The 24,718-nt window shown below is 40.7% G+C and overlaps 1 protein-coding gene across 1 annotated transcript; it reads right to left on the reverse strand.

Annotated features, from left to right (window-relative positions):
- Positions 1 to 10,796: 10,796 nt before the first annotated feature.
- sik1 (salt-inducible kinase 1) lies at positions 10,797 to 22,176 on the reverse strand. The gene is made up of 14 exons (XM_047370835.1): positions 21,851 to 22,176; positions 21,227 to 21,426; positions 20,999 to 21,115; positions 17,780 to 17,843; positions 16,871 to 17,032; positions 16,474 to 16,598; positions 16,258 to 16,381; positions 15,957 to 16,177; positions 15,483 to 15,632; positions 15,271 to 15,381; positions 14,942 to 15,164; positions 14,590 to 14,844; positions 14,314 to 14,503; positions 10,797 to 13,804 (listed from the first exon to the last, which is right to left on the reverse strand). The coding sequence occupies exons 2-14, from the start codon at positions 21,377 to 21,379 to the stop codon at positions 13,291 to 13,293; spliced, it is 2,409 nt and encodes an 802-aa protein (XP_047226791.1). The 5' UTR covers positions 21,380 to 21,426; positions 21,851 to 22,176; the 3' UTR covers positions 10,797 to 13,290.
- Between the last annotated feature and the right edge of the window lie 2,542 nt (positions 22,177 to 24,718).

A 24,718-nucleotide genomic window follows, 5' to 3' on the forward strand; every position in this document is an offset into this window, starting at 1 on the left:
ATCAGCCAAAATTTAAGCAAAATTTAAGCAAGCAAAAAATGCTCTCTCTTATTATTCTGTTTTTTTTGCAAATAGAAATAATTTAAAAGTGATACCTGACCTAATGTCAGACAGACAGAAAAATAAGACCATGTGTCTTTTTTTTGTGTATGTAAATATTTGATTTCAGCTGATATACTGAAATACCTGAGAAATGTTTCAAGCAGCAGATTTCAGGAGAGAGATATGTGAACAATCTGAAGGAACAACAAACTTTGTCAAGAGTCCGGACGTGCTTTTCTGAATGCTGTTTATTTACTCAGCTCCGAGGCTCCACAAGTTCCACAGATCCTCTGGTATTCATACTTGTCCCGCCAGAAAGCCTGATTATTGCCAGTGACGCATGTGCACAGTTTCTCACTCACGTACGCACAATTAGGAGGGTGCTAATCTCACAGGGAGGAGGGTAGATCTAAAAACCTCAACACAAATAAGTCTTTGACCAGGCGTTATCAGCCTCCATCTCATTCAGATTTATTTACAGTAAGTGTTTGCCTTACAGAAAGAGACAGCAATGCAGTAGTTATTGTGTCATTGACCTCAGTCTGAGTTCCCCTTCTGTCATCAGACATTAGCTTCCTCTGTCATCTGTGCCTGATTACCATGAGGGAAGTTCTTTTTTATTTTTTTATTTTAGCACTCTTTCCCCTCCAGCATCTGCTTTTTTAATCTTCTGTCTCTTCTGCTTTTTCTCTCCCAAAGATGTTTTTTCAACAAAACTGGTCCCAGAACTAAAGGGGAGTCAGGTTTTACTTAGCTCCAGTATTTTTTTGTTTTCACCAAAGAAAAACAACCAGCGATGAAAAAACCTTGGTACCAACTTTTGGCTTTATCAGAGGAAAGGACTAGTTTTGTTGGGGACTGGAATTGGGCTTATAGAGATCAACAATGAGTTAAAAAGTTCAACTCCTGAGGTATTTTCCCATTTAGGCTACTTTATTTTTGACAGAAACAATACAAATCCCAAACTTCAGTATTAATGGAGCTTGATCGGCATTTAAATATCTCAAGTTCACTGTCACTTATATCTTCCCACTGTTTATTTTAACTTTATTGATCACCATGCTGAATGTAGATTAGTCCACTTATTGTAGATGCACTTGTGACTGCTGTTTTCAGCTGGATTTATGAACACTGTTTGCAGGCCAGTTTACAAACATTGCAGGGTCTTTAAACATCACTACTTGGTGTTTGAAATGGTGCACGTAGCTTCTGTTTGACACATCTTCGGGGTTAATTTAACCCATTCAGTTCATCCCCCTGAGTCATACAGGAAGACTCTGAAATGCTTAAATCTCTCATTGTATTACATTGTATATACAATTTTTTAAACTTACAAAAAACGTTTATAACATCCTTTTTCTGTTGATCATGGTTTTGATCCCTATTTAGTTCAGGTGACTCTTTGAAATATGAAAGATAAGGACAACTGATCAAACTAAAATAATTGCACATTCCCTTAGAATAAGCTTGGGTTGTCAAATCAAATCCACAGTGGGCCAAAATTAAAAACTTGGACAAAGTCGCAGGCCAGGTTTGATATTTATTAATAATACGTCCACAACTGAGGATGTTTTTTTTCTTTCTCCCCAGACATAACAATAAACCTTCTGATATGGAAAAAGAAAACAAAGATTTGCTTTAATACTGAATCTGGAACAAGCAAAGCTTTGTACTATAAGCACATGTGAAATTTAGTGTCACATTAATGACACATATCGTTAGCTTCATAGCATAATTGCCCAACTCATATTTGCCAAAACATGACAAAGGCAATTATCTTTGAGGCTGATGAGGTGTAGCGCCAGCAGAGCATTCTGGGATTTGAAGCATTTGCAGTGCATGCGCTGTCTAATGGTACTCCATCATTAGTAGACGTTTGAAATTATCCTGAAGACAAACACTGCAGCCTACATGTGAAAAATACACAAACGGTGTCTTCCAGAGCTTTACTCAAAATAAACAACTTAGCATCTTGAACAATGGGCTCTGCATTTCCGCCTAGACCCTGTCAGCCATGGCTGATCAACAAAACAAAAGCAGACAGAGCTGTGTTATATTATTAAGCCAATGATGTAAGGGAAGTCCTAAATCCCAAAATAGTTCTTGCTCTGTGACAGCTGACATTTTGCAGATGTGAGATTTCATCCAAAATATTCTTCTATTTAACTACAATGGCATCTACTAAAAACTGCTTTGCACATTAAAGGCATTTTAAACAAATTTAATAATATCACCACTTAAAACCAACTGCACACTCAACATTTTGACATAATAAATATTCCGCATTTACCCTTACATTAAATATGTATGGATCATGGTAATCAGAAGAGAATTAGGGTATTAATCCGGCTGACCTTGTGTTTTTCTCATGTAAGAAAGTCCAAAGCAGTTGCAGGTGGCCTTGACAGTTTGAAATGGCAGATTAACATCATTAGCTGCAAAGATGTTTTAAGTACGGAGCCCCTAAAGGTACATTCACCAACTCATTGTGTAACTCACAGAGTATTTCGGGCTTCTGTGTAAATACCTTTGTACTATATTTCTAGTTTGGGCTGCAATACAATGATATTGCTGCATTGCTTGCCAGACGTCAATGTTAAGTTGTTTCAGAGCAACACTTAAAACAAATCTTGAAGTCCTGCACCCTGTTTTGGCAAAAGGTGTATGAGAAAGTATCTGGTGCGTACCTGAAAGAATCCAGTGCGTACAAAAAGGTTTTTAAATACTATTTTTCCTTTAATGTCCTTTCACTGGCTCTGTATTTAAGAGAGATGTTCATTGTGCGTACATGATAAAACCTATATTCCCATTTAAGATTGGCCGGAGATACTTGTCTCTTTTTAGAGCTTAAAGGTTGGTTCTTGGTACAGATTGTTTGCTACTGTTTCCAGTTCTTGTCAAAATAGCACACTGTCCTGCATATATGTGACATTTTCCTTAATGTAGCACACATGGAATAAATTTATGGAGAGCCACCAGATGTCTGGAGAAAGGTTGTTGACATGATCCTGAGGTAATTTAATGCTTTGAATCAGATGTGTTGGAACAGGTAAATGTACAGAGCACTTTAAGGCCTGGAAATGGGAAACACTGTTCTATATTATGTATAGTGGACACATTAATAAAGAAGCAGCAGTGCTTTCATCACTGGTCATTTGATCCCTGGGGAATTTTCTGTACTTCCTGTTTAAAGCATGTGGACAGTCATGTAGCAATAGGAGCTCAGGGACAGCTTGTCCAGATCATATGAATCCTGCATTTCTCTGCACTGGCTGACCGAGACTGAATTGTAATAACCTTTAAGCTCAGATCAAATGATACACAACAGTCATGGCAGGCTTATATATCCACCACAGACACATATACTAAACTCTCAGGCAGCCAACACTTAGAGTCACACTAAAAAGAAAGTACTCCCCAGTTTAATTTTAAGGTTTAACCTTTCTAAGGTGTACTTGGCTCGTCACACACTTTTCCATCCTTGTTCCATAAATGAAGATACTGCTAACTCTGGTGTGTGTTATTTTGCAACTTAGGTCAGATTTAAATCAGTTTAGAACCAGGTGACCACCAGATCATTAAAAAAACTAAATCCTAAAAGTGCCAGAGGATGTGCAGTATTTTATAGGAGTAGCCTAGCATGCCCTATTTCTATGTTTTGACTTTCTAATGCTAACACTGGATTCAGTCTCTGCTTCAAATAATGCACATTCAAGAGTTGTTATCAAAATAATAACTTCCTGGTTGAGATAACTGAGTCCAGAGCAACATCAGCAACACAAAGCTGATCTAGAACCAGAACAGCTTACCTTTAGGAGGTTTGGGTTGGAACATTTTAACCAGAACCAGTTTTGTTTTGTCCAACATACAAAAGCTATATTGTGGTGCCCATTACACCTAGTCAGCAATAATATGGTCCATACTTTCCCATAAACTACAGGTCACTTTCCTGGAACTTACAGGTTTCTCTCTGGAATGTACAGGTTACCTAACAGTAATACATAGTAGCTTTTTGGAACTTGGAGAATACTTTCCTGTACTTTACACAGTACATTCCAGAGCTTACAGGTTACTTTGCATGGTGATTGATACGTACTTGCCAGAACCTATAGAATGATTTAGCAATGAAACTTGCAAGTTTTGTTCCCTTGAGCTTACAAGTTACTTTCTTGTATTTACAAGTTACTTACCAGTACTTACAGTTCAATATGTACCATTAACTTTTTCAGCAGTCAGGTTACAGTCCCCAGAGTTTACAAGGTGGTGTTCTTGGACTCACAAAATACTTTTCAGAAGTTACAGGTTGCTTTCCTGGAACTTTCTAAATCACAGGTTGATTTTGATAGTTTACGGATTAATCTACTACTATAACTTACAGTATCTTTCCTGAGACATACATGTAACTTTCTTCAGTCTTGCATGGTCCTCTGGAACTTACTCTTTGATTTCCTGTGTACTTATTGCTTATTGCTATATAGCCCAGTTCAAGGTATATTCCTTGCTACAGGAGGGTACCCAGTAAGCTTTAAAAAGTGCAGGTTATAGTATTTGTTGCTCCCAAATTAGTTGGGACAATTCCAAAAAGACTGAGATAAAAGAAAGTTTGTGACCATTGTTAAAGTATTTGTTGACCTTTAATTGGTTGTACCAACAAAACAAATTTTTTCAGTCAAATGTTTACACTCTCCTTCCTAAACACAGAAACCTGCAAAGACATGCAAAAAATGCTTGTAAAACCTGTTCAGATGCTGCAGTGCAAGAGCCAAATAGAGCATCTAAGTTTAACAAAAGGGGCTTTGTCTTGTGAAATAACATTATCTGCTTTCATAGATCCACAGTTTCCTGGAAGGTTAAACAATCACCTTGATGGACCTGTTAAAGTTTTCCTCAAAACTAATGTTTATAGATTTAAATGAATTATCTGTGTGCTTTATCGTGTTTCAAACAAAACCCCAGGGATCCAAACACAGTAAAAAATATAAAACAGTATTTTTGATGTGTTTATTTGTTGACTATTTGATTGAAGCCAGGTGTTAGAATGTCATAAATACAGTATAAGTGTAAATTAGATGTTTGTATGACATTTTCTATGTCCTGCAGTATATTTGACCTACAAAGTAGTCCTGTAATAACAAAGGACTTTATGGTGTCGGTGCTGTCAGCTACATCATCAAATACTTTGCATCCAATGAGATGTCTTTGCTGATGGTCAAACTTCAGCAAAATGATCAGGCTACTTGAGCTCACCTATCAGAGCTGAAGAAATGTTTTGGGAGGAGTTTGGCCTTGCTAATAAATGTTGTCACAGAAAACATTTGAATAGCAGCAAGCAAATGACACACCCAAGAAGGTTTCGTGGGTGTTTTCAGAGGCACACCCAAAGCAATAGGTCAAAGAGGCAATTTCCTTCATTGCAACCCTGACCTAAAGTTGATCTATTACAACAATGATGTTGTATTTAATGTTTTTTCCACTGTTCTTCCACTGTATCTTGGTGGCTTAAAACGAAGATCCATGATGTAAGAGAAATCTAATATGCTTTAATGCTGACCCAACATATTTGTTTGTTGTAGTTACTCATGTATCATTCCTAAACATCAAAAGTCCATCTGTGTGTATAAATCCAGCTGTTCCATGAAGGCCTCAGAGGTTTAATAGAGAACATTTTAGAACAGACTGTATCATAAAGACCGAGGAACACAGCAGACAGGTCAGGAATAAAGTTGTGGAGAAGTTCCAGACTGAGTTAGATTATACAACCATATCCTTAGCTTTTAACAACTCCTGGATCACAGGAAGACCATATCACTTCAGTAAACCTACTAAGTCATGCCTGTCCACCTTGACATATAGGCCTGGCAAAAATATCATTAATCAAAGACGCCAGAGGCTCATGATTACTTTGGAGAAGATGCAGAGATCCACAGCACATCTGGGAAAATATGTAGATCAGACAACCAGTAGTTTTGCAACCCAAAAAAAAAAAAAAGGGTTTATGGTAGAGCAGAAAGAAGATGGTTATTGTTGAAAGAAAGCCAGAAAAAGCCACACTTGCAGTTTCTCAAAAGCCATGTAGGGAACACAGGAAACATAGAAGATGCTCTTGTCAGATGCTCTTGTCGTCTACATACAGAATACTATGTGGGAAGGAAAAGTAACACTGCACTTTACACTGAACACACTATCACCACTTTAAAAGGAGGCAGTGGCAGCATCATACTGTGGGGAAGCCTTTCAGCACTTACAGGGATGCAGAACTGAAACCTGGAAGAAAACCTGCTAGAGCTTCCAAAAGACTTGAGACTGTGGGAAAAGTTCATCTTCCAGCAGGACAACAAACCTAAACATACATCCGAGCATATGTATGTGTCAGAATGGCCCAGTCAAAGTCCTAACCTAAATCTATACAGGAGAGTATTTGTCCACAGAACAACATCCAACGTGACAAGGTTTGACCTGATTTGCAAAGAAAACTGGGCAAAAAGTCAAGAGATGTTGAAAGCTGATAGAGACATGTTGTAAAATACTTGCAGCAGTATATAGACAGTATCTACTCAGGAGGGCTGGATATCATTTTAGATTTTTATCTACGAAAAATATGAAAACCACATATGAGCTTTTCACCGCTTCACAATCAGGCACTACTTTGTGTTGGTCTATCACATAAAATCTGAATAAAAACAGTGAAACTTGTGTTTGTAGAAAGACAACATGTAAACTGTTCAAGGGATGTGGATAGTTTTGCAGTTGTAAACAATAAGTGAAGTGTGCAATACACTTAAAGAAATTAAACTGTTTACATTTGCAAAAAGACCCCATAATTCCAAGGAAACTACGGATAATTGCTACAATTGTTTGTTGTTTGTTTTTTTCACCAATTGTAGTTTCAGAAATCACTATTTAAACATAGAAAACTTTCAATCTGAAGATTGGATTCTTCTCAAAAACTACAACTTTATTGCTTCACGTCGAGGGCATCTAAGCAAAACATTAGCATTTGGAAAACAAATATTTTAAATGACCCTGGGGTGAGTTTGTGTTACTGTAGAACTGACGTCAGAAAGATTCAACAAAATTCTCTAGGAGATTTGCATTGCAGAAACTTTGCAGAGATCTTCTGCTAGTGTTGAACTATTTCTCCCTGTAATGCAGAGCATGTTGGTTAGCTGGTACTAGATCACAGCGACAGTATGTGACAGTATGTTCGTTTTCTCATGTTGCATTATTTGACTCCCACAAAGCTCTTCCTGTGAGACGTCAGGCACCTGTCCTCGATCAGCGGGATGGTTACCAGGGTCAGATGCATCATTGTCATTGTCACTCTGCATCACAGCGTTCCCTCAGTGGGGGGTGGGTGCATCATCAGAGAGCCTCATCACCAGTTGTTGGAAGAGGATTGGGAAAGGATCGTTTATAGCAAACACTGAGCTTCAATGCCAGTAGTTTGGGATCTTGCAACATTTGCTTTTTTACAGGATATCAATATTGATATGTTTAGAAGCACAGCTTCTCTCATTTATTAATTCTCATGGTAAGGATTTGCAAAAATACCTTAAAACACTGTAAACTAACCTTGGAGTGCAATAGATTTGTTTGTTTTTTCATAAAAATGCACAAATCTCACGTCTTTAATTTGAGAACATTTATGTAAAAGAATCCGTTAAGAAAGAATTGTTTTTCACAAAATCATCTGTGGTGCATTTTTTGCCACACCTGACAATATTACTCAAACAAACCAAATTGAATCAGATTTAAAAGCTGTGTATATAAGAACTTTACGTACCTCTTTTGAAATTGCAGATCAGTACATTTTAATCTGTTAGAGGGAAAATGTGAAAATTCAAGACAGCCGCTAAACGCTAGTTGAACAAATGTCCTTGCCCTTAACGAATACCTTGTTGAAGCACCCTTGGATTCATTTCAAGCGTTCAGTCTGCTTGGGTACAAACCTGCAGTTATTGTGAATCTGAGTAACCTTGATTAAAGTCTAGCTTTCCTAATAAGAGTATCCTGACATTTGCTCATTTTCACCATTTAGTTAAAGCCATCGTTTGCAGCTGTGGTGGTTCTTGCATTAATCATGTCCTGGCCCAGTCCCTTCTTCTGCCACCCAGTCCACCCCCACCAATCAAAATGCAGGAAGTCTTGTGAGATGTGTTGGCAGATAAATGCAACCCAGTTCTACACAAAGCATGCCACCTACTCTTGAATTCGCAATAGAAAGCAGGAGGCACTGGGACACCAAATCCCTATTGACTGCACATGACTAAAAGCAAAGCTTGTTCATGGCACAACTGACGGATACGTTTTTTATCTGGTGATCCCCTTTTATTGCTGCCCTGCACTACTGCCCATATGGCCCATCTAAAAAACTGAAACAGGTTTGCAGAGAGGACAAATGATCAAAATGATCTTGTACAAAGGTATCAGTCAGGAAAGAGCTAAAAGAAACAAAGCATGATATACATAGCAGTACAGCACAGAAAACGTGTTGCAGAGTTAATTTTAAACAGTCTTTTATATTGTTCTGTGTTGGAAGAAAAACCAAAACAACAGTGACATTACAACAACTGGATGTTTCTCCACAACTGACAGAAACTGACCAGAAGGCTGCCAAGAACTGGACAGACAGGAACATTTAAGGTCTGTAAATACTCCACAAGAACACAGACATTTGCTCTTCTGCTTAAAGGGGTAAAAAAGCACATTCATGTTTCACCAGAACCAAAGTGCAGAACCTTTGGGAAGTGTTGGGAAGAACAGAATGATGTAATTTTGTTCATGCAACCCTGGGAGAGAAAACAAACTGTATCGATCTTGTATCAAAGGTGCTGCAGGAATTCTGGGTTCATACTAAGGTTCTATAAATGACAACACTCTCATGTATTTTCCATGTGTCTGGACCAAGGAGAATGGTTGAAGTATTTCTTTCCAAAGAAAACATCTAACCCTGGTTACAATCAGGATATGTTTTGGTTTGATGAAACTAAACTTGAACTTTTGGGCAATAAGTCTAAAATGTTATATTTGACCCTAAAATAACATGCCACATTACCTAAAGAAAGCCATACCCACAGTGAAATATGGTGGTGGCCACATCATGATCTGGGGTTACTTTTCTTCAGACAGAACAAGACTTCTGGTCAAATTATAGTATATTTGTAAGTATATTTGTAAATACTAGTCAGTTTTGATTCAACACCTAGATGAAGAGGAACCTTTATCACTATCCCTGTGAGTCCATGAATGGCTTCACTAGATGAAAAGTAAGGGCTTAGAATAGGTTAACAGAGTGCAGAACTAAACCTGGCAGAAATTGAATGGGGTCACCTAAGGAGTACTGTGGACAAGCTTAGTTCTCAAAATCTATAAATGAGAGAGGACCAATGTTGCAAAGTCAAATGTTGTGGCATGATGATAGACTCCCACTAAGGAAGACTAAACACTGCAATCGGTTAGAAATATGCTTCAAAAAAGAGTGCACACACTTATGCTGTCATAATCCTTAGGTGTATGAGTTTTGGATTTCTGTAGATGTCTGTTTCTTTCCTAGTTTATATTCACTAAGCGTTACTATTTTAGTTCTTCCCATGGTTTACTTAGTGTCTCCGTCTTCCTTTCTGTCTGCTCTTCTCCCTCAGCTTTTTCTCCCTTAATTGGTCTCGGCTGTGTCTCATCTCCCCCTGATTGCTCCCACATGTTTTGTCTTGTCTTTCATCACTCTTGCCCATGTATTTATATGGCCTGGTTTTCATTGCTCGCCACTGGATCCTTCTGTTGGTTTACCTGCTCCATGTTCATTACTCTGCCTCATGGTCTGTGTCTCTGCCCTATTCTCCGTTGCCTCGTGATACTGTTTTCCTGCTTTGCTCAGTGTTGTCACTCTGCCCAGGTTCTGTGTCCTACATCTCTGTGTAAGTTTACCTGTTCAGTCATTATTAAATATTCAACCTCATGCGGCTCTTACGCTCCTGCTTGCACTGTGGCCCTGCAAAACTCCATCATAATATGACACATGCAACCAGTCTGTGACAGCTTTTTGCGTCTTATATTTTTTCCTTTAACAGATTTTTTTTTTTTTTTTTTTTAAGGTGAACTGTACAGGATATATGTCACATTATATCTGAGATAAATTTTCTAAATTACTTTTCATGATCATATTATTTGACTTCACAAAATTTTAACAGAGCTGTGTGTGCTTTTTATATCCACCGTATAAGATTTATTTTTTAAGTTGATGGAATTTTAAATTAGTAATTCATGGCTTTCTGTTTCTATCCGGGCATGACACAGAGGTCGGTTTCTCTTAGCCACTCTTCAAAATAGGAAACACAAGAGAATGTGCCGTTGAAGTAGGCAGCTCAAAACAGTGACAGCTGCTCGCCTAAACTCAGTCAGACCAAGACTTAAAAAGCTTATAACAACTGAAACTGTGACAAACTAAGGCTGGACCAGGACCCAAGTTAAAACTGAAACTTTGCTTATTGGATCAGATGGTAAGATCTTTATCTGAGAACATTTTTCAGTGTCAGATTATGCAGCTGCTATGAAAAACTAACTTCTTTTAAGGTTTTTATACAGTATAATGCTTTGATATGCAAGTGCAATATTATAGACTAACTTGCAAAACTATGTTTATATTTGTCATATTTAAAAATAATGATCTCTTTATCAAAGCATACAAAAAGTTACAAAAAGTAAATCATTTTAGACATCAAAAGTCAAACCATAGAAACAGGTGGAGGGACGACACATACTTCAGGAAGTGAACTTTATTTCAATAAATAGCCACATAAATAAACAATCTTTCTTAAACAAACACTTTCTCCCCTTCCTCTTTCTGGTCCTCCTCTTCACACACACACACACGCACACACACACACACACACAGACATGTTCATGCTCAAACAGTCAAGTAACAATTTTGAAAAAAAGAAAACAGGAAATACTCGTTTTATCAAAAAGATCATCTTACTGATTGCATCACAATTAGTGTATCAACAGGTTTTTTTTCCATCATGACAAACACACATATAGAAATAAATCCTTAATATGAAATAAAGTGCAAATTTTGCTTGTTTGAACGGCAAGCTTAAAAAAAAACGTCAGTGGGACCAATGAATGAATGAATGTATGAATGAATGAATGGCCGCTGACAGGAGCGTCCATCATTGCTTCTTCATAGCCACGATCAAAACGGTGGGCTCTGATTGTGAGTTTGTTCGGATAAAAGGCACAAGTGTCAGTGATGAGTGAAATCAATCAAAAACTGGAAAATCAACACTGCACGTTTCCAGGTTCAGGGAGGGAAACTGGAAAAACACTTCTCTCCTATGAGATGTTTCACAGATATGAGACTGAGCACACAATAATACACATCGCTTCATCTGAACTAAAGTTGCAGCCACTGAATAAAGTTCAGCTTCCTTCACAATATGGTATTGCTATGTTTAGGTTTAGTTTTTTTTTTTTTTTTTCTTCTTTAGAAAAGTACAAAAAAAGAGAGAACACAACCATGGTCCTGACAGTAACAGCTAGAGATACAAAGAAAATGTGTAGCCTTAGGATTCGGTGGCAGCAGGAGTTTCTGATCACCAAAAAATGGTTGCTAACCACTGGGCTACATCTTGAGACAGCATTTGAAAAGGAAAAATCAGTAGTGTCGTTGACAGATCACCCCACTCTTGTGCTGCTCGCTCTTTGGTAAAACCCAAAATTTCTTCCTTTTTGTTAACTATGAGCACGCTGCAGGAATAAGCAGCCGTATTTTTGAAATGCCTTCCTCTAAATCAGTACAGTGTTGTTTATTGTATCACATAAGGAGTACCTTTTCTGCTGGACCAACTAGCACAGTGAGATCAAACACATTTAAAGGTAAAAAAAACAAAGAAAAACCTCAGGCAAAATCTACGTAATTCTGAACCTTGTCTTTCCATCATGTTTTTGTGTGAAATATTGCACTGTTTCCACAGTCTTTGTTCTGTCCAGCTTTCCTCTGATACTGGAGTGAAAAACAAAGACAGGAGTGGAGACGCCCCGTGAGCGTCCAGATCGTAGGTCAACGTCGCCGCAATAGTGTGAGGGCAAAAATATTAGCAAGGTAGCTCTGTCCTGAGGGATGTGGTTGTTGTGATATTGAAAAGCATAAATGGCAAAAAAAAAAAAGTTAATTACTGGTGTTTACTGCTGTTATTGCTATTATTACATCTTATTATCTAAAAAAAGATGAAAAAGTTCCACCTCTAATATTTTTTTCATAACTGGTATATGTTTTGAGGAAAATTAAAGTACAATTTAACTCCTTTTTAAGCACACTGTTTCATACCGGTACTATAATAAAAAAAAAAAAACAATTCATCCAAATTAGGTGAAATTTAAGTGTTTCTTTTACTACTGATTTGCATCCCAAGGAAAATCTGCCGCTCACAATATGGCGGACGAGCTGACGTATCATTTCTATGGGGTACTCTTCTATGTCTAGCTTAAAAAACATGTTCTCCTGTGTTGTTTCCATGTCTTCACCCTGTTGCCTGAGGAGGTAGTAAAAGCATCTAACATGGAGGTGCAGAGCAAACAAAGACATCGTGGATCTTCGCCTCTAGGGCTCTACTAGGACCAATGTACCTGTTTGTGCTTTAGCTAAATCAGCGAGACCACGTCTTCGTTCAGTTTTGGCTGATTACAACGTTTCAGTCTTTCTGCAGCTTGAGGTAAAAAGCAGCATTTTGCTAAGCAAAAACAATCTCGCACAGAACAAAACTAATCGTCACAGTTTCGATACGAGTCCTTCAGTGAACGCTTTTAAGCTCAGGGCGCCATACTGCATGTTCATTGCACTGCTACAGAGAAATGTCTTTAGAAAGCCGAACAAAGTGGGGAAGAATGGTCTTCTTACTTAAACAAAGAAGAACAAAAACAAAGAGCAGAAGAGAGAATCATCTTGTTCACTTAGACAGCATCAGAATTTGAGCGTCAAATATTTCAGCTGATCTCATTCAAGTGAGTCCATCGGAGAACTGGAAGAGAGCCTTTCAGTTGGTTATTGCTTCTCTGGCTCCTGAATTTACTGCATCATCCAGAGTTTGGTTATTGCTTAGTCTTTAGCTTATATGGTCTCAAATAACACACATACATGTACACATTCTCACACGTGTACCTCATTTTGAACAATGAGTCAGTTAGTCGCTCGCGTCAGCTTTTTGTTTCTTCTGCTCAGTTGTGCTCTTCTATTTCCTGGGACTGTCCTTTTTATTTCACCATCACGCAGCTGCTGAGCTGCTGCTGCCCGGCCAGGCCCAGCTCCTGCATGCTGTGGTCCACGTCGGACGCCGAGCCCCCATTCCACACGGCCAGTTTGGATGGGACAGGGAAGGGGCCCTGGGTCGCGAACCGAGGGTGCTGCAGGGTGGCGAAGGGGAGAGGCTGAGACTGTTGGCTGATGTGCAGGCGAGCCTCAAGAAGGTAGGCAGCGGAGGCCACGGGAGACAGGGAGGAGGCGTAGCAGCTGGACACGGGCGAGGAGCAGCCGGAGAAGGATGACGTCTCGAGGGTTTGATGCCAGAGGCCCGCAGGAGCCTGCTGCTGAGGAGGAGGCAGGGCAGTTTGGGCAGAGGGAGTATTAAAGATGGAGGAGGCAGTAAATGTGGATGTAGGTGGAGGAGAAGGCGACTGCTGCTGCGCTAGGAAGAGCAGGGGATTCTGGGTAGGTCCTGTCTGTGTGGCTTGGACCTGAGGTTGAGGTTGGTGCTGAATCTGCAGCATCCTGGAAAAGACGCAAAGAATTAGATTCTGCTCGAACATCGGGACAAAACTACACGGTTTAAATATGCTTATAGTCTAGAGATGCACCAGTTAATCAGCAAAAGATCACTAATCTGCTCTGATCGGTGATTAGCTAGTGAAATAATAAAAAATCAGAGTTTTATTTTCTTATTCATTAAGGACATCAAAACTACACATAAACCAACAACATGTACTTTAATGGACTTTTTGAGATAAACCTATAATTCTTTAATTTTTCTCTGAAATTAAAAACTACTTTTTCCTTTTTTATGTTACAGCACATAGGAAAAGAAATCAGAATCAACAATTCAGACCTAAAACAATTTAAAAAACTGATCTCTATTATCACATCTCTGTTATTCCCTATTAATAACAATTCAAGCTACCTAAAATAATTTGGAAAAAACAAAAACATGATGATTTCATAGCAAATTCCACAGCCATTCAGAATAGTATCTCCTAAAAAATGCACATTTCAATGAGCCTCACCTTTGCTGGTGCAGCACCTCCTCTAGCATGCTGCGGTGCTCAGAGAAGGCCGGACCAAGCGAGCCTCGGCTGCCGCGGTTGAAGGAGGGCGGGGGAACAACCTGCCTTGTCAAACCTTTGATCTTATTTAGACCCAGAAGCCCTTTGGTGCGTGTGTTTTTCCTCAGCTGCTGGCGGAAAGCTTTGAGGCCTAAAAAAACACATAAACCTTAAGGTGACACGGTGTCAACGGACAGAAAGTTAGGTCATGTTGGAAGTGGTTGTGTGAGTTCGTACCTTGTGTGAGGGAGGTGTCAGATGCCCTGCGACCCTCCTGGAAGCTGGCAGCAGGCAAACTGCTCTGAGCTTGAGGAAGGAGGTGGGAGGAGAGAGCCAGAGGAGCTCCGGCAGGCAGCAGAGCTCCACCTTCAGCCCCTGAGGCCAGAAGTGTTGACATCGCCCCCACAGCAGACTGCAATGTGGAAGCGGGACTAGATGAGGACTTCAGACAGCTGTCCGATGAGGCTCCATCTGAAGGGCTGACCACAATACCTACAGAAGGGGACGGAGGACAAGTTTTAATATTTTGACCTGGCAGAGAGAAGACTGTAGGTGCTTTCTCCAAATTGTGTTTACAATAAATACTAACATGGAGGGCTGCACTGGTGGAAGCGGGCGGAGACCTCGGCTAAAGTGTGTCTGCGGGACGTTGTGGGTGGAAGCAAGGGCCCGAGGGTCTGAGTCGCCTCCTCCTCCTCCAGGTCCCTAGGACGCACCTCCTCACTGATGCTCGTCTCAAGCAGGCTGTTGGGTGAAATCGAGCGGTTCCAGAGCAGTCTGTTCAGGCTGGCCTCCACTGGGAACACCACCCGCTGAAAAATAGAAGGAGGAAGACTGTTGGTGAAGACTGGAGGCTGGATAATTCTGGTCTTCAGACGACTACAGTGAGCTGCTGAATGCTGTTAGGTTTTTATTTACCTGGAATAATCCACCTTGGTCACACTCCACCTCAGAGTACACAGGGGAAGTATTTTTGACTGGAATCGAGAAAGGAGTAGCTCTAAACGTCTCACTGGATTCCATGATAACCTAAAGGCAGCCAGAAAAGACCAACAAAAAAAATCACTTTTCAACTTAAGATTTAAAATCAAAACAAGTTTGAGTTTTCTACATCCGGACGGAGTGCTGACCTCTGGGCCAGTGGAGTCAGACGTGCTTCTGGGCCTCTGGCTCCAGGTCCCACAATGACGACTCAGCTGCTGAGCGCGGTGCTCTCGCACCCGCTCCAGCAGCAGGTAGTAGATGGCGGAAAAGTGATTATAGCTGCTGCTCTGCAGAGACTGAGGACAAAGAAAAAGCAGATTAATGACTGTTTACAGAAAAAAATAACACACTAAAGATGCTGATTTTAGAAAACGTTCATCTACAGTGCCATGGAAAAACTGACTCCACACATCGAAGTGAAAGCCATTCCGACAGTAAAACATGGTGGTGGAAGCATAATGTTGTACCGTTACTTTTTTAAGAACAGACAGGGAAGCTGGGCAGATGTGCAAAGCTGGTAGCGACACACCTCAAATGACTTGCAGCTCAGATAGCAAGAGTTTAAATATATTTAAAAGGCACTGTAGATGAGTGAGAAGCTTTTTTTCTAGCTCAGTCACCTCGATTGTCCTCTGGCGATCGATGCCCAGTGTGTTCATGATGCCCAGCACCGGTTCGCTGTAATCACCAAGGTTGGAGTTGTACTCTGTGAGGGAATGGCTGAGGGTCTGGCGGGCGGCCGACGGGTCGGTCAGCATCCAGCGGTGTTGCTTGATCTGGGCTATGCTGATCCTTTTGGCCGGGTCCACCACTAGCATCTTACGAATCAGATTTTCACAGTCTGTAGGGATTAAAAACTGAAATGAGCCTGACTGATTCTGCTCAACTCAATGTTAGATTTTGTAAAAGGGAGAAGGGTACCTTGGGACATGAAGAAAGGAATCCTGAATCGGCCCTCAGTGACTCTTTGCCTGAGAGCAGGAAGGCTGGACGCATCGAATGGAAGAGAGCCGCAGACCAGAACATAAAGCACCACACCGAGGCTCTGTGAGGACAATAGTGTAAGGGTTAATTTATGTTATCTAACAAGGTTAACAGTTCCAGTTAGTTGTTTGCTTTTATCCATCAGGTGCTCACCCAAATGTCAAGCTGTGGCCCCTCATATTCTTTCCCCTCAAACACTTCAGGAGCGGCATAAGGTGGACTGCCGCACCATGTAGACAGAGGCTCGCCTGCTTTGTAGAAGTTTCCAAATCCAAAGTCTACAAGGCAAAAACAGATGAATTTATCACTGTTTAAACCTGGGGAACACCCTGAGAAACAAGCTGTCAATCCACTCTGCCTAATATTAGTCCTAGTGAACTGACTCCATCACTCATGTTTAACCAGCACTCATACAGAGCAACACTGATTTAATTACGGCCATTTAGGAATCCCAGAGCGGCTGCAAATACTCTTAAACCAATTAACGCTGTCTCGCATTTTGCTTCCCAGTAAACACGAGAGCAGTGAACGGTTCATATTACAGACCTACCGGCCAGTTTGATGTTCATGTTGGCATCCAGCAGCAGGTTCTCAGTTTTGAGGTCGCGGTGGACGATGTGATGTCGGTGGCAGTAGTCCACCGCTGTGAGGATCTGCCAGAACTTCTTTCGTGCCTCGTCTTCACTCATGCGGCCGTTTGAGGTCAGGTGGTCTGGAAGGAGGAAGAGAGGAGATATTGTAGTTCACTTCTCCGAGACTGAAATGTTTTATTTCACTGTTTTTGTTACAATTTGCACATTGGGTACCAAATATTAACCTTAAATGTCTTTAATTGTAGTTGAGTCTTAATTGTAGGTTTCAGAAATCATTAAACAAAACAATGAAACTCGCTTTTTATTTTTATTGTGAATCCGACTCTTTTAAAAAAAAATCTGGACTCACATCAGCTTTATTTCAGAATCTATAACAAATTAGGACTGAAGTATCCTACATTAAATGCAGATTCTTTAAAGCACAGTTTATGAACTTAGTTCACTTTATTATGCTTGTTAAAAATCCCCAATAAACTGTTTTAGTGCCCAGACCCAGTTTAAGAACCACAGTTCCACTGCACCTAAATATTAAGTTTAGAGTCCAAAAAATTGTAAAATAACCTTTTAAACTACAGATGTTAAAACCGTAGTGTGATGTGGCTAATCAGAGATAAAGCATGACGTTTAATGACAAATCAAAAACACAGCATATATAAGGAATCATAAGAATTTTGTTCTTTAGAAAATTCCAAAAAACGTTGGAAAAATCGAATGTTTTTCCAAACTAAATTTGTTTTCCCTATACTTATCCAGACCTGGAAAATTATAAAAGCTAATTCCATACTTTTGCAAACTTGATCTCGGCACCTTAAAATGAAAGTGAAAGGGTCCATGTGTCAGATTATCAGGATCAGATGAGAACTCACCAAACATTTCTCCGTTCTTTGCATACTCTGTCACAATGTAGAGCATGTCTTTGGTCTCCATGACCTGGAGAAAGAAAAGAGAGTTTGAAATGAGTCGAGTGTAAAACTTACTCCAAGAATTCCATTGCAGTCACAAGACATTTCTTAACCACCAAAACCTCCTTCTCATACTTCTCCATAAACTTGTTCCACTCGTTGCAGAAATACTAAGGCTTTCCATAGGCTCTCCAATTACATAAGCCGACCAATTTCCTGAACGCATTTTTTTGCCATGTCTTAAACACCGGTTTACACACGTCAACACTAACCCTAATCAAACATTCTTAACATTTACTCACGGACCAGCTACTTAAATAATTGGGAGTGTTACCCTGTGGCTAGCACCAGTTGGCAACAGATGCTAGTGTTGAATTTCAAAGTTCCCCAGCCTCCTGATGGCAAAGAAAGTGCGACACATTCACACAGGCTTGCTCACACTAGGCCTGTGTTTTGTATTAAAAGCAGCGTACGTGTGGTGAAATTTCCTGTCCTTTCCTGGACCTCACAGAGGGCCTCCACTTCCTACGAGACCCCTGGGGACGGAGTAGTTTTAGCTGAAAGGTTGCACAACAAAGCAATTTTCCGTCAGATGACAAAAAGCCTGTAAGGATAATACCACAGGCCGGCTCTAAACTGAATGTCACCAAATTCCACTGAATGGAGGAGTTTTATTCTTTCCAGGCCCTTTAGAAAACCAGGGGGGGGGTGGATCAATACCCAGTCCACCAAGTGGGACTCAGTATTTATCTGTGAGATAGAGCCGCTCTAGGTGATGCCAACGTCACAGACCTGCAGCTTTAAAGGGCCCCATTCAGCAGTATTTTACATTTGAAAAGCCTCATAGAAGATCCTTTACCATCATTTCCGCTCACATCACAGGATATCGGCTAAGTTAATACTCAGTGCCCCACTGGTGGGGCCTTCCAGAAACGATAAAAGAGGGTTCGATAACACAACGAAGAAAGGTCAGTCATTGTTGACGATAGAGAGGAAAAATGCATTTTTTTCCCATGATGATGGTAACAGAGTGGAAGCAGCAGCTGATGAGAGGTCTTAGAGCAACAAAAGAAACAGCACAAATACAAAGATCATAAGACTGCCTTATGCCAGATTCCTTCCTTAGTACAGGAAAGAGATGATTATGTGACTACCATCATCTCCATCAACCCAGCAGCCAGAGGCAAGGTCACAAAGAGGCTAGTGACAGACACAAGACCCATTTGAGTGATGCAACAATGCTCTTTATCATCAGTTACTAGTTTCATGACCAATTAGCCAAACAGATTTACATCAGCTGCTCTAAAACAAAGTGTACAGAACATCAGTGGTTTCATCAGCCTGTTAAAGCCACACCGATCAGACTTTAATCACCGTCACATTCCTCACAGGCTGATTCAGGCCAATCAAGTGGCCGAGAGAGCTCAGTAGATGCCAATTAAGACTGGACATGGCGCCATGTGAAACTTAAAACAGAACGTTTCTACAATTGTACAGACGCAGCACTGCCCCTCCCACACGTATTGCTACAGTCGGCATGTTTGTTAAGCACCCAACTCCAGCATCTACTTGAACAGACAAATTAACCAAAGTAATATCAGCTTGTTTGATTTGTGTTACTCTGCAAAGAGCAGAGCAGCAGAAAACAGCGTATTCTGTATTTTATGTATCGAAATGAAAAATACCAATAAATGAACATTATAGACGTTATTATGAACTGTAATAATTAATACGCAGTATTATTTTAGCAACAAAATTGCTGCATTTCTGTTTTAAACAGAGGCAATCATATCCCGTTTTAAATTATGGTTTTAAATGTTTGAGTAAATACAGTGAAACCAAAGTATTTTTTACCCAAGACCATCAAAAATGAAAATCTTCTACCGGCCAATGCATAGCAACATTAGCAGCAAGCAGTTATCAGTCATTTGAATTATTCAGTCTGATAAATCTAACTAAGATGCAGCTCATGTGCAAAATTCATTTAAGGCAGAAGCCATGCAGAGCAAATCCAGTCTGGTAAAACTAATATATAGACATCAGCAATAAATAGTAGGCATTTATAGTTTTCATGTGCATAATATATTTTTGCATTGTCTTTATGTAGGTTCTGACCATACAATCATATTACACAAAAATTGTTGAAAATGAAATAATGTGGTTTACACTTAACAAAGCGAAGAAAACAGGGTAATTATAGAGTTATTTTTCATTCAATTTTAAAAAATACACTAAAACAGTATAGATATAGATTTTTGTTCATTATTGTTATAGCTTGATATTGATCTAACATATGAGAGGAAGTAATGTGGGGCTTCCCAGAAATAATGTCACGCTTTTTTTCTTTCAGTTCAAATGTGCTTTAAGACCTTAAATGAAGATGTATAGTAATTCTCAAAAGCAGCAAAACAAAAACAGAATTAATAATAATAAAACAACCATCGGGTGCTTGTTCCCATGGGTATTTGTTTGTGTGTTTGTTGCCAGACGTGTGCCAAAGCGCCTGCAAGGTCAGCTGAGATGGTAAAAGCGGATTCTTCTCACTAAGTCTTCTATTTGATTAGAAGTAAAGCAGAGCTTTGCGAGGAGGCTTTCACGTGACATGCAGACACATTGCACTTGGCTTTAACAAGTGCTAATTGGACTTAATGTTCTGATGCTGCACACTTCCTTTACCAGCACTAACCTGACTGCTCTCACACCAACATTTCTGCAGCCAACCTCTACCATTGCATAACCAAAAAACATGACCAGAAATGCATTGTTCCCACAATCCACTGGTGTGCATAGATGTCCTTGCACTTGTATCACACACAGAGAGAGATAGAGGGGAAGGTCAAATAGGATTGCACTAATGCTGAGCTGTACTTATGATTTTGAATACCCTGAGAATCAGCAGCTCACCACAAGCTGGTGAAAACCACTTAAATGTCAAATTCCCCTTATTTCCTTCTCACATATTGCCACTGCTATTTCCTAAAGTATGCAGGAATGACGCACAATGCTCTGCAGTCCAGCACCGTTAAACCTGCAGCTTTCCACATTACATTCGTCCACAAATTCAGACAAAGTCCCAGATTTAAGGAGGGAAACTCTGAACCTGCACGCCTTCCAGTAATCTGCACACGTACTGTTGGACCACATGCAAAACCGCAGCAGATGAAGCTAAGATAAGACACACACCTGGTAGAGCTTGATGATGTGGGGATGGTTCAGCAGCTTCATTATCTGCACCTCTCTGTAAATTTTCTCCAAGTTAGAGGGGCTCAGCCTGGTCTTATCAATGATCTTTATTGCCACCTGGAAAGTAAAATACACGAAAAAGGTATAAGCAAACAATAAGTAAAACAATAAAAATAGGCATGCAATTTAAAATATCTACAAATTCATAATAGGAGAATGACTACTGACCTGTGTTTTGGTGACTTTGTGCTTGGCCAGTTTCACCACTGCAAAGTTTCCTTTCCCCAGGGTGCGGATGATCTCATAGAAGCCGACCTGAAGTGGCCTCCCCTGCGCAGGGCTGGGTTGAGCAGCCCTGCTGGTGTCTGTCATGATCACCATGGTACACCAATTGTAGTAACAATGCTTGGATAAAGGTAGGCTTGTACCTGTAGAGACAAGCGCAAACGGGAAAGATGTCACTGGAGACAAATACTCATGTGTTATATGGTATTCTAAATTTAACCTATATAGACCTAGGAAATAAAAGAAAAATGAGATGTTCAAAAGTAGGTGTTCTATTATTATTATTATTATTATTATTATTACTATTATTATTGTTATTATTAGGATTATGATTATGATTATTATATTTACTCAAAATCAATACTATGTTTTGTTAAATAATTCAGATATTTTATTCTTAAAAAAATACTCTAGTTCCACAAATTGAACAAAGAACAAACACTTGTCAACTAAAAGTGACAAAAAAGAAAATGTGAAATTATCGCACTTGACCAAATTAGATGATTTTTGTTTGTGACAATAAGGTACAAACCAAATATTAAGCACTAAAAGATTACAAAGTCTTACCTTAAAAAGACATACAGCGTCTTCTCTCACAGTTCAGACAGCTCTGTGACGAAAAGTGAACCATTCCACCACAGCTCCGAATAACAAACACATCAAAGAAGGAAAAACTGCGGGAACCACACGCGGTGCAACTTTCCCCCTTCAGGTCTTCTCTTTGAGCTCAAGAGAAATGGTTTCGGCCCGGGACTGCGCAGCGGCCGGTGTGTGCCTGAAAGCTCCGCCGGAATGCAGAGCAGAGGGCTTCTGCACTCACCGGAGGGAACTCCTCCTCCTCCTCCCTCCCTTCCTTCATCCCCGCCTCCCCTCTCTCTCTCCCTCCCCTCCGCCACCATAACAAATTGATACCCACCTCATTAACGTCACACTCGCGTCAGAGCTCCGAGCTGGGTGCGAGGCGAGGCCGGACCCGAGCGTAAGGCGCGGGTTGCCGGGCAACGGCGCGGCTCGGGCGCTCGGTGACGCGAGTGCTGATGGAGCGGTTGCTTGGAGATGGGGACGGTGACGTCAGTCGTAAAGATGTGTCACCACGTGATGTTTCCGTCCGCCGGGCTGGCTGCTCGCGGGCTCTGCCTCGCGCTTCACCATTCCATTCCACAGAGCGGGAGCGCGCGCAGCTTCAGCAGAAACATAAAGCAGACTGATTTGCTGTTATCCAAATCTAAAACATTCTAAAATGAAATGCATTTGAATCTGAAACCTTTATTCTCAAGTATGCCTACTTTTTCATTCAAGCCTCCACCTGCAGCAACACAAATATACATCGTTAGGATACAAGTAAAATTACATTAATTATTAATTATGCACGTTACATTTATAGCACTTTTTATTAGCCCTGCAGCCAACCCAAGTTCTGGGTTCGAGTCTCAGCCTGGGTCTCTCTGTATGGAGTTTCCCTGTGCATGCCTGGGTTCTCTTCTGGTACCCTGGCTTTCACCCACAGTCCAAAACATGAGTTAGGTTTATTGGTTACACTAAATTGGTGTTAGGAGTGAGTGTATGTGTGCATGGTAGTTGGCTCTCCTTGTCTCTATGTTGCCCTGCGATGGACTCCTCACCTGTTCAGGTTGTACCCCACCTTTTGCCCAATGAGAGCTGGAAATAGCCACCAACCCCCAGGGACCCTGCAAGGAAAAGCTTGTATAGATGATAAATGGATGGATGGATGCTACAATCATGCAACAGGCAGTTATTGCAGGGGTTCCCAAAAATCTCAACCTGTGACCCCAAAAATAACAGTGCCAGAGATTGGTGACCCCCTAAAAATGCATTATTTTTACTCTATATTTATTTATTCATTATATAAGTATAGAGTGAAATAATTACATGTATTTTTAAATTAATTTAATCAAAAGGTATACTTGTTTATTTAATAGGATTCAATTATTTAATTGTGCATTTCATAATTTCATGGTCAGTCAGTCATTTTCTACCACTTATTCCATAGTGGGTCGCAGGGGAGCTGGTGCCTATCTCCAGCGGTCTATGGGCGAGAGGCAGGGTACACCCTGGACAGGTCGCCAGTCCATCGCAGGGCAACACACAAACAACCAAGCATACACTCATTCATACACCTAAGGTCAATTTAGAGTGACCAATTAACCTAACAGGCATGTCTTTGGACTGTGGGAGGAAGCCAGAGTACCCGGTGAGAACCCACGCATGCACGGGGAGAACATGCAAACTCCATGCAGAAAGACCCCAGGCTGGGAATTGAACCCAGGACCTTCTTGCTGCAAGGCAACAGTGCTACCAACTGCACCACCGTGCAGCCCCTAATTTCATGGTATATTTAATTATTTAATAATGGATTAAATAAATAAATGTGTGCAGTGAGGAGCAGTTCACTGTGGAAGAACCCCTCCCCAACAGACCGTGGCTGAGCTGGGCTCTCCTAACAATATTTTGGGGGAAAGTTACACAGTGTGAAGAAAAATCTGACTCTTGGTCCAGACGAGGACACATTTTAAAGGAATATCCACCCATTACTCAGACGTCTGATGGACCAGAAGGGTCCTTTTTTCTTTTTTTGTTTTGAGGTCCGGTACCAATACCTCAGAGGGGCAACCAGCCCCTGGACCCAGAAGGTGGTCCTCTTCATTCCAGGGTGGAGACAGGCAGACCACCCCAGCACCAGGCCAGACTAGTCCCGGCTCACACCAAGACGGGACAAACTCACCTGGCAAGCAGTCCTCGGCACGCACCCGGGGCTGACAGCCCCCACCATGCCCCCGCGACCACACAAACCCACCACATCAATGACATCCCAGGGAGAAACGCCAACCAGCTCAGCTCCACCGTCACCACTCAGTCGATCCAAATGCCGATGACCACACATCCAAAAAGAGGTCACAACCCCCCACACTGTTAACCCCTGAGGGGTTCTAAGGAATTACTTCCTCCCCAGAGAGAAATGTTTGATTTTATCTTTAAAAAATAAATAACAAATATGGATCAAAAAGCACAGAGTGCATCAATGAATGGGTAAAAGATGTAAATCTTCCTGCAGAGGGTTTGTTTAGTCTTTAGATTTTACAAAAACGTTGAGGTCTTTAATTTCAATCTGTAGTCCAACTTTTCTTTCCTTTTTTTACTTTCCTTTATCATGCCACTGCAATGTACTTTTTAAAATGCCTTTTGCCATAATGTAAAGCACTTTGAATTGTCTTGTTGCTGAAATGTGCTATACAAATAAACTTTAACTCCAGTCGTCTATGGGCAAGAGGCAGGGTACACCTGGTTGCCAGTTCATTACAGGGCAACATACAGGACAAACAACCATGCACACACCCATTCACACCTAAGGGCAATTTAGAGAGACCAGGTAACCTAACAGTCATGTTTTTGGGCTGTTGGAGGAAGTCAGAGTAC

This window comes from Girardinichthys multiradiatus, chromosome 7 (assembly GCF_021462225.1).
Source record: "Girardinichthys multiradiatus isolate DD_20200921_A chromosome 7, DD_fGirMul_XY1, whole genome shotgun sequence".
Taxonomy (NCBI): domain Eukaryota; kingdom Metazoa; phylum Chordata; class Actinopteri; order Cyprinodontiformes; family Goodeidae; genus Girardinichthys; species Girardinichthys multiradiatus.

Excerpts from the sequence above, each read along its gene's own strand:
- sik1 (XM_047370835.1), bottom strand. The coding sequence starts at position 21,379 with ATGGTGATCATGACAGACACCAGCAGGGCTGCTCAACCCAGCCCTGCG. Across the intron at positions 17,844-20,998 it reads ACATCATCAAGCTCTACCAG|GTCATGGAGACCAAAGACAT; the intron begins GTGTGTGTCTTA and ends TTCTTTCTCCAG. Across the intron at positions 17,033-17,779 it reads AAAGAACGGAGAAATGTTTG|ACCACCTGACCTCAAACGGC; the intron begins GTGAGTTCTCAT and ends TCCTCCTTCCAG.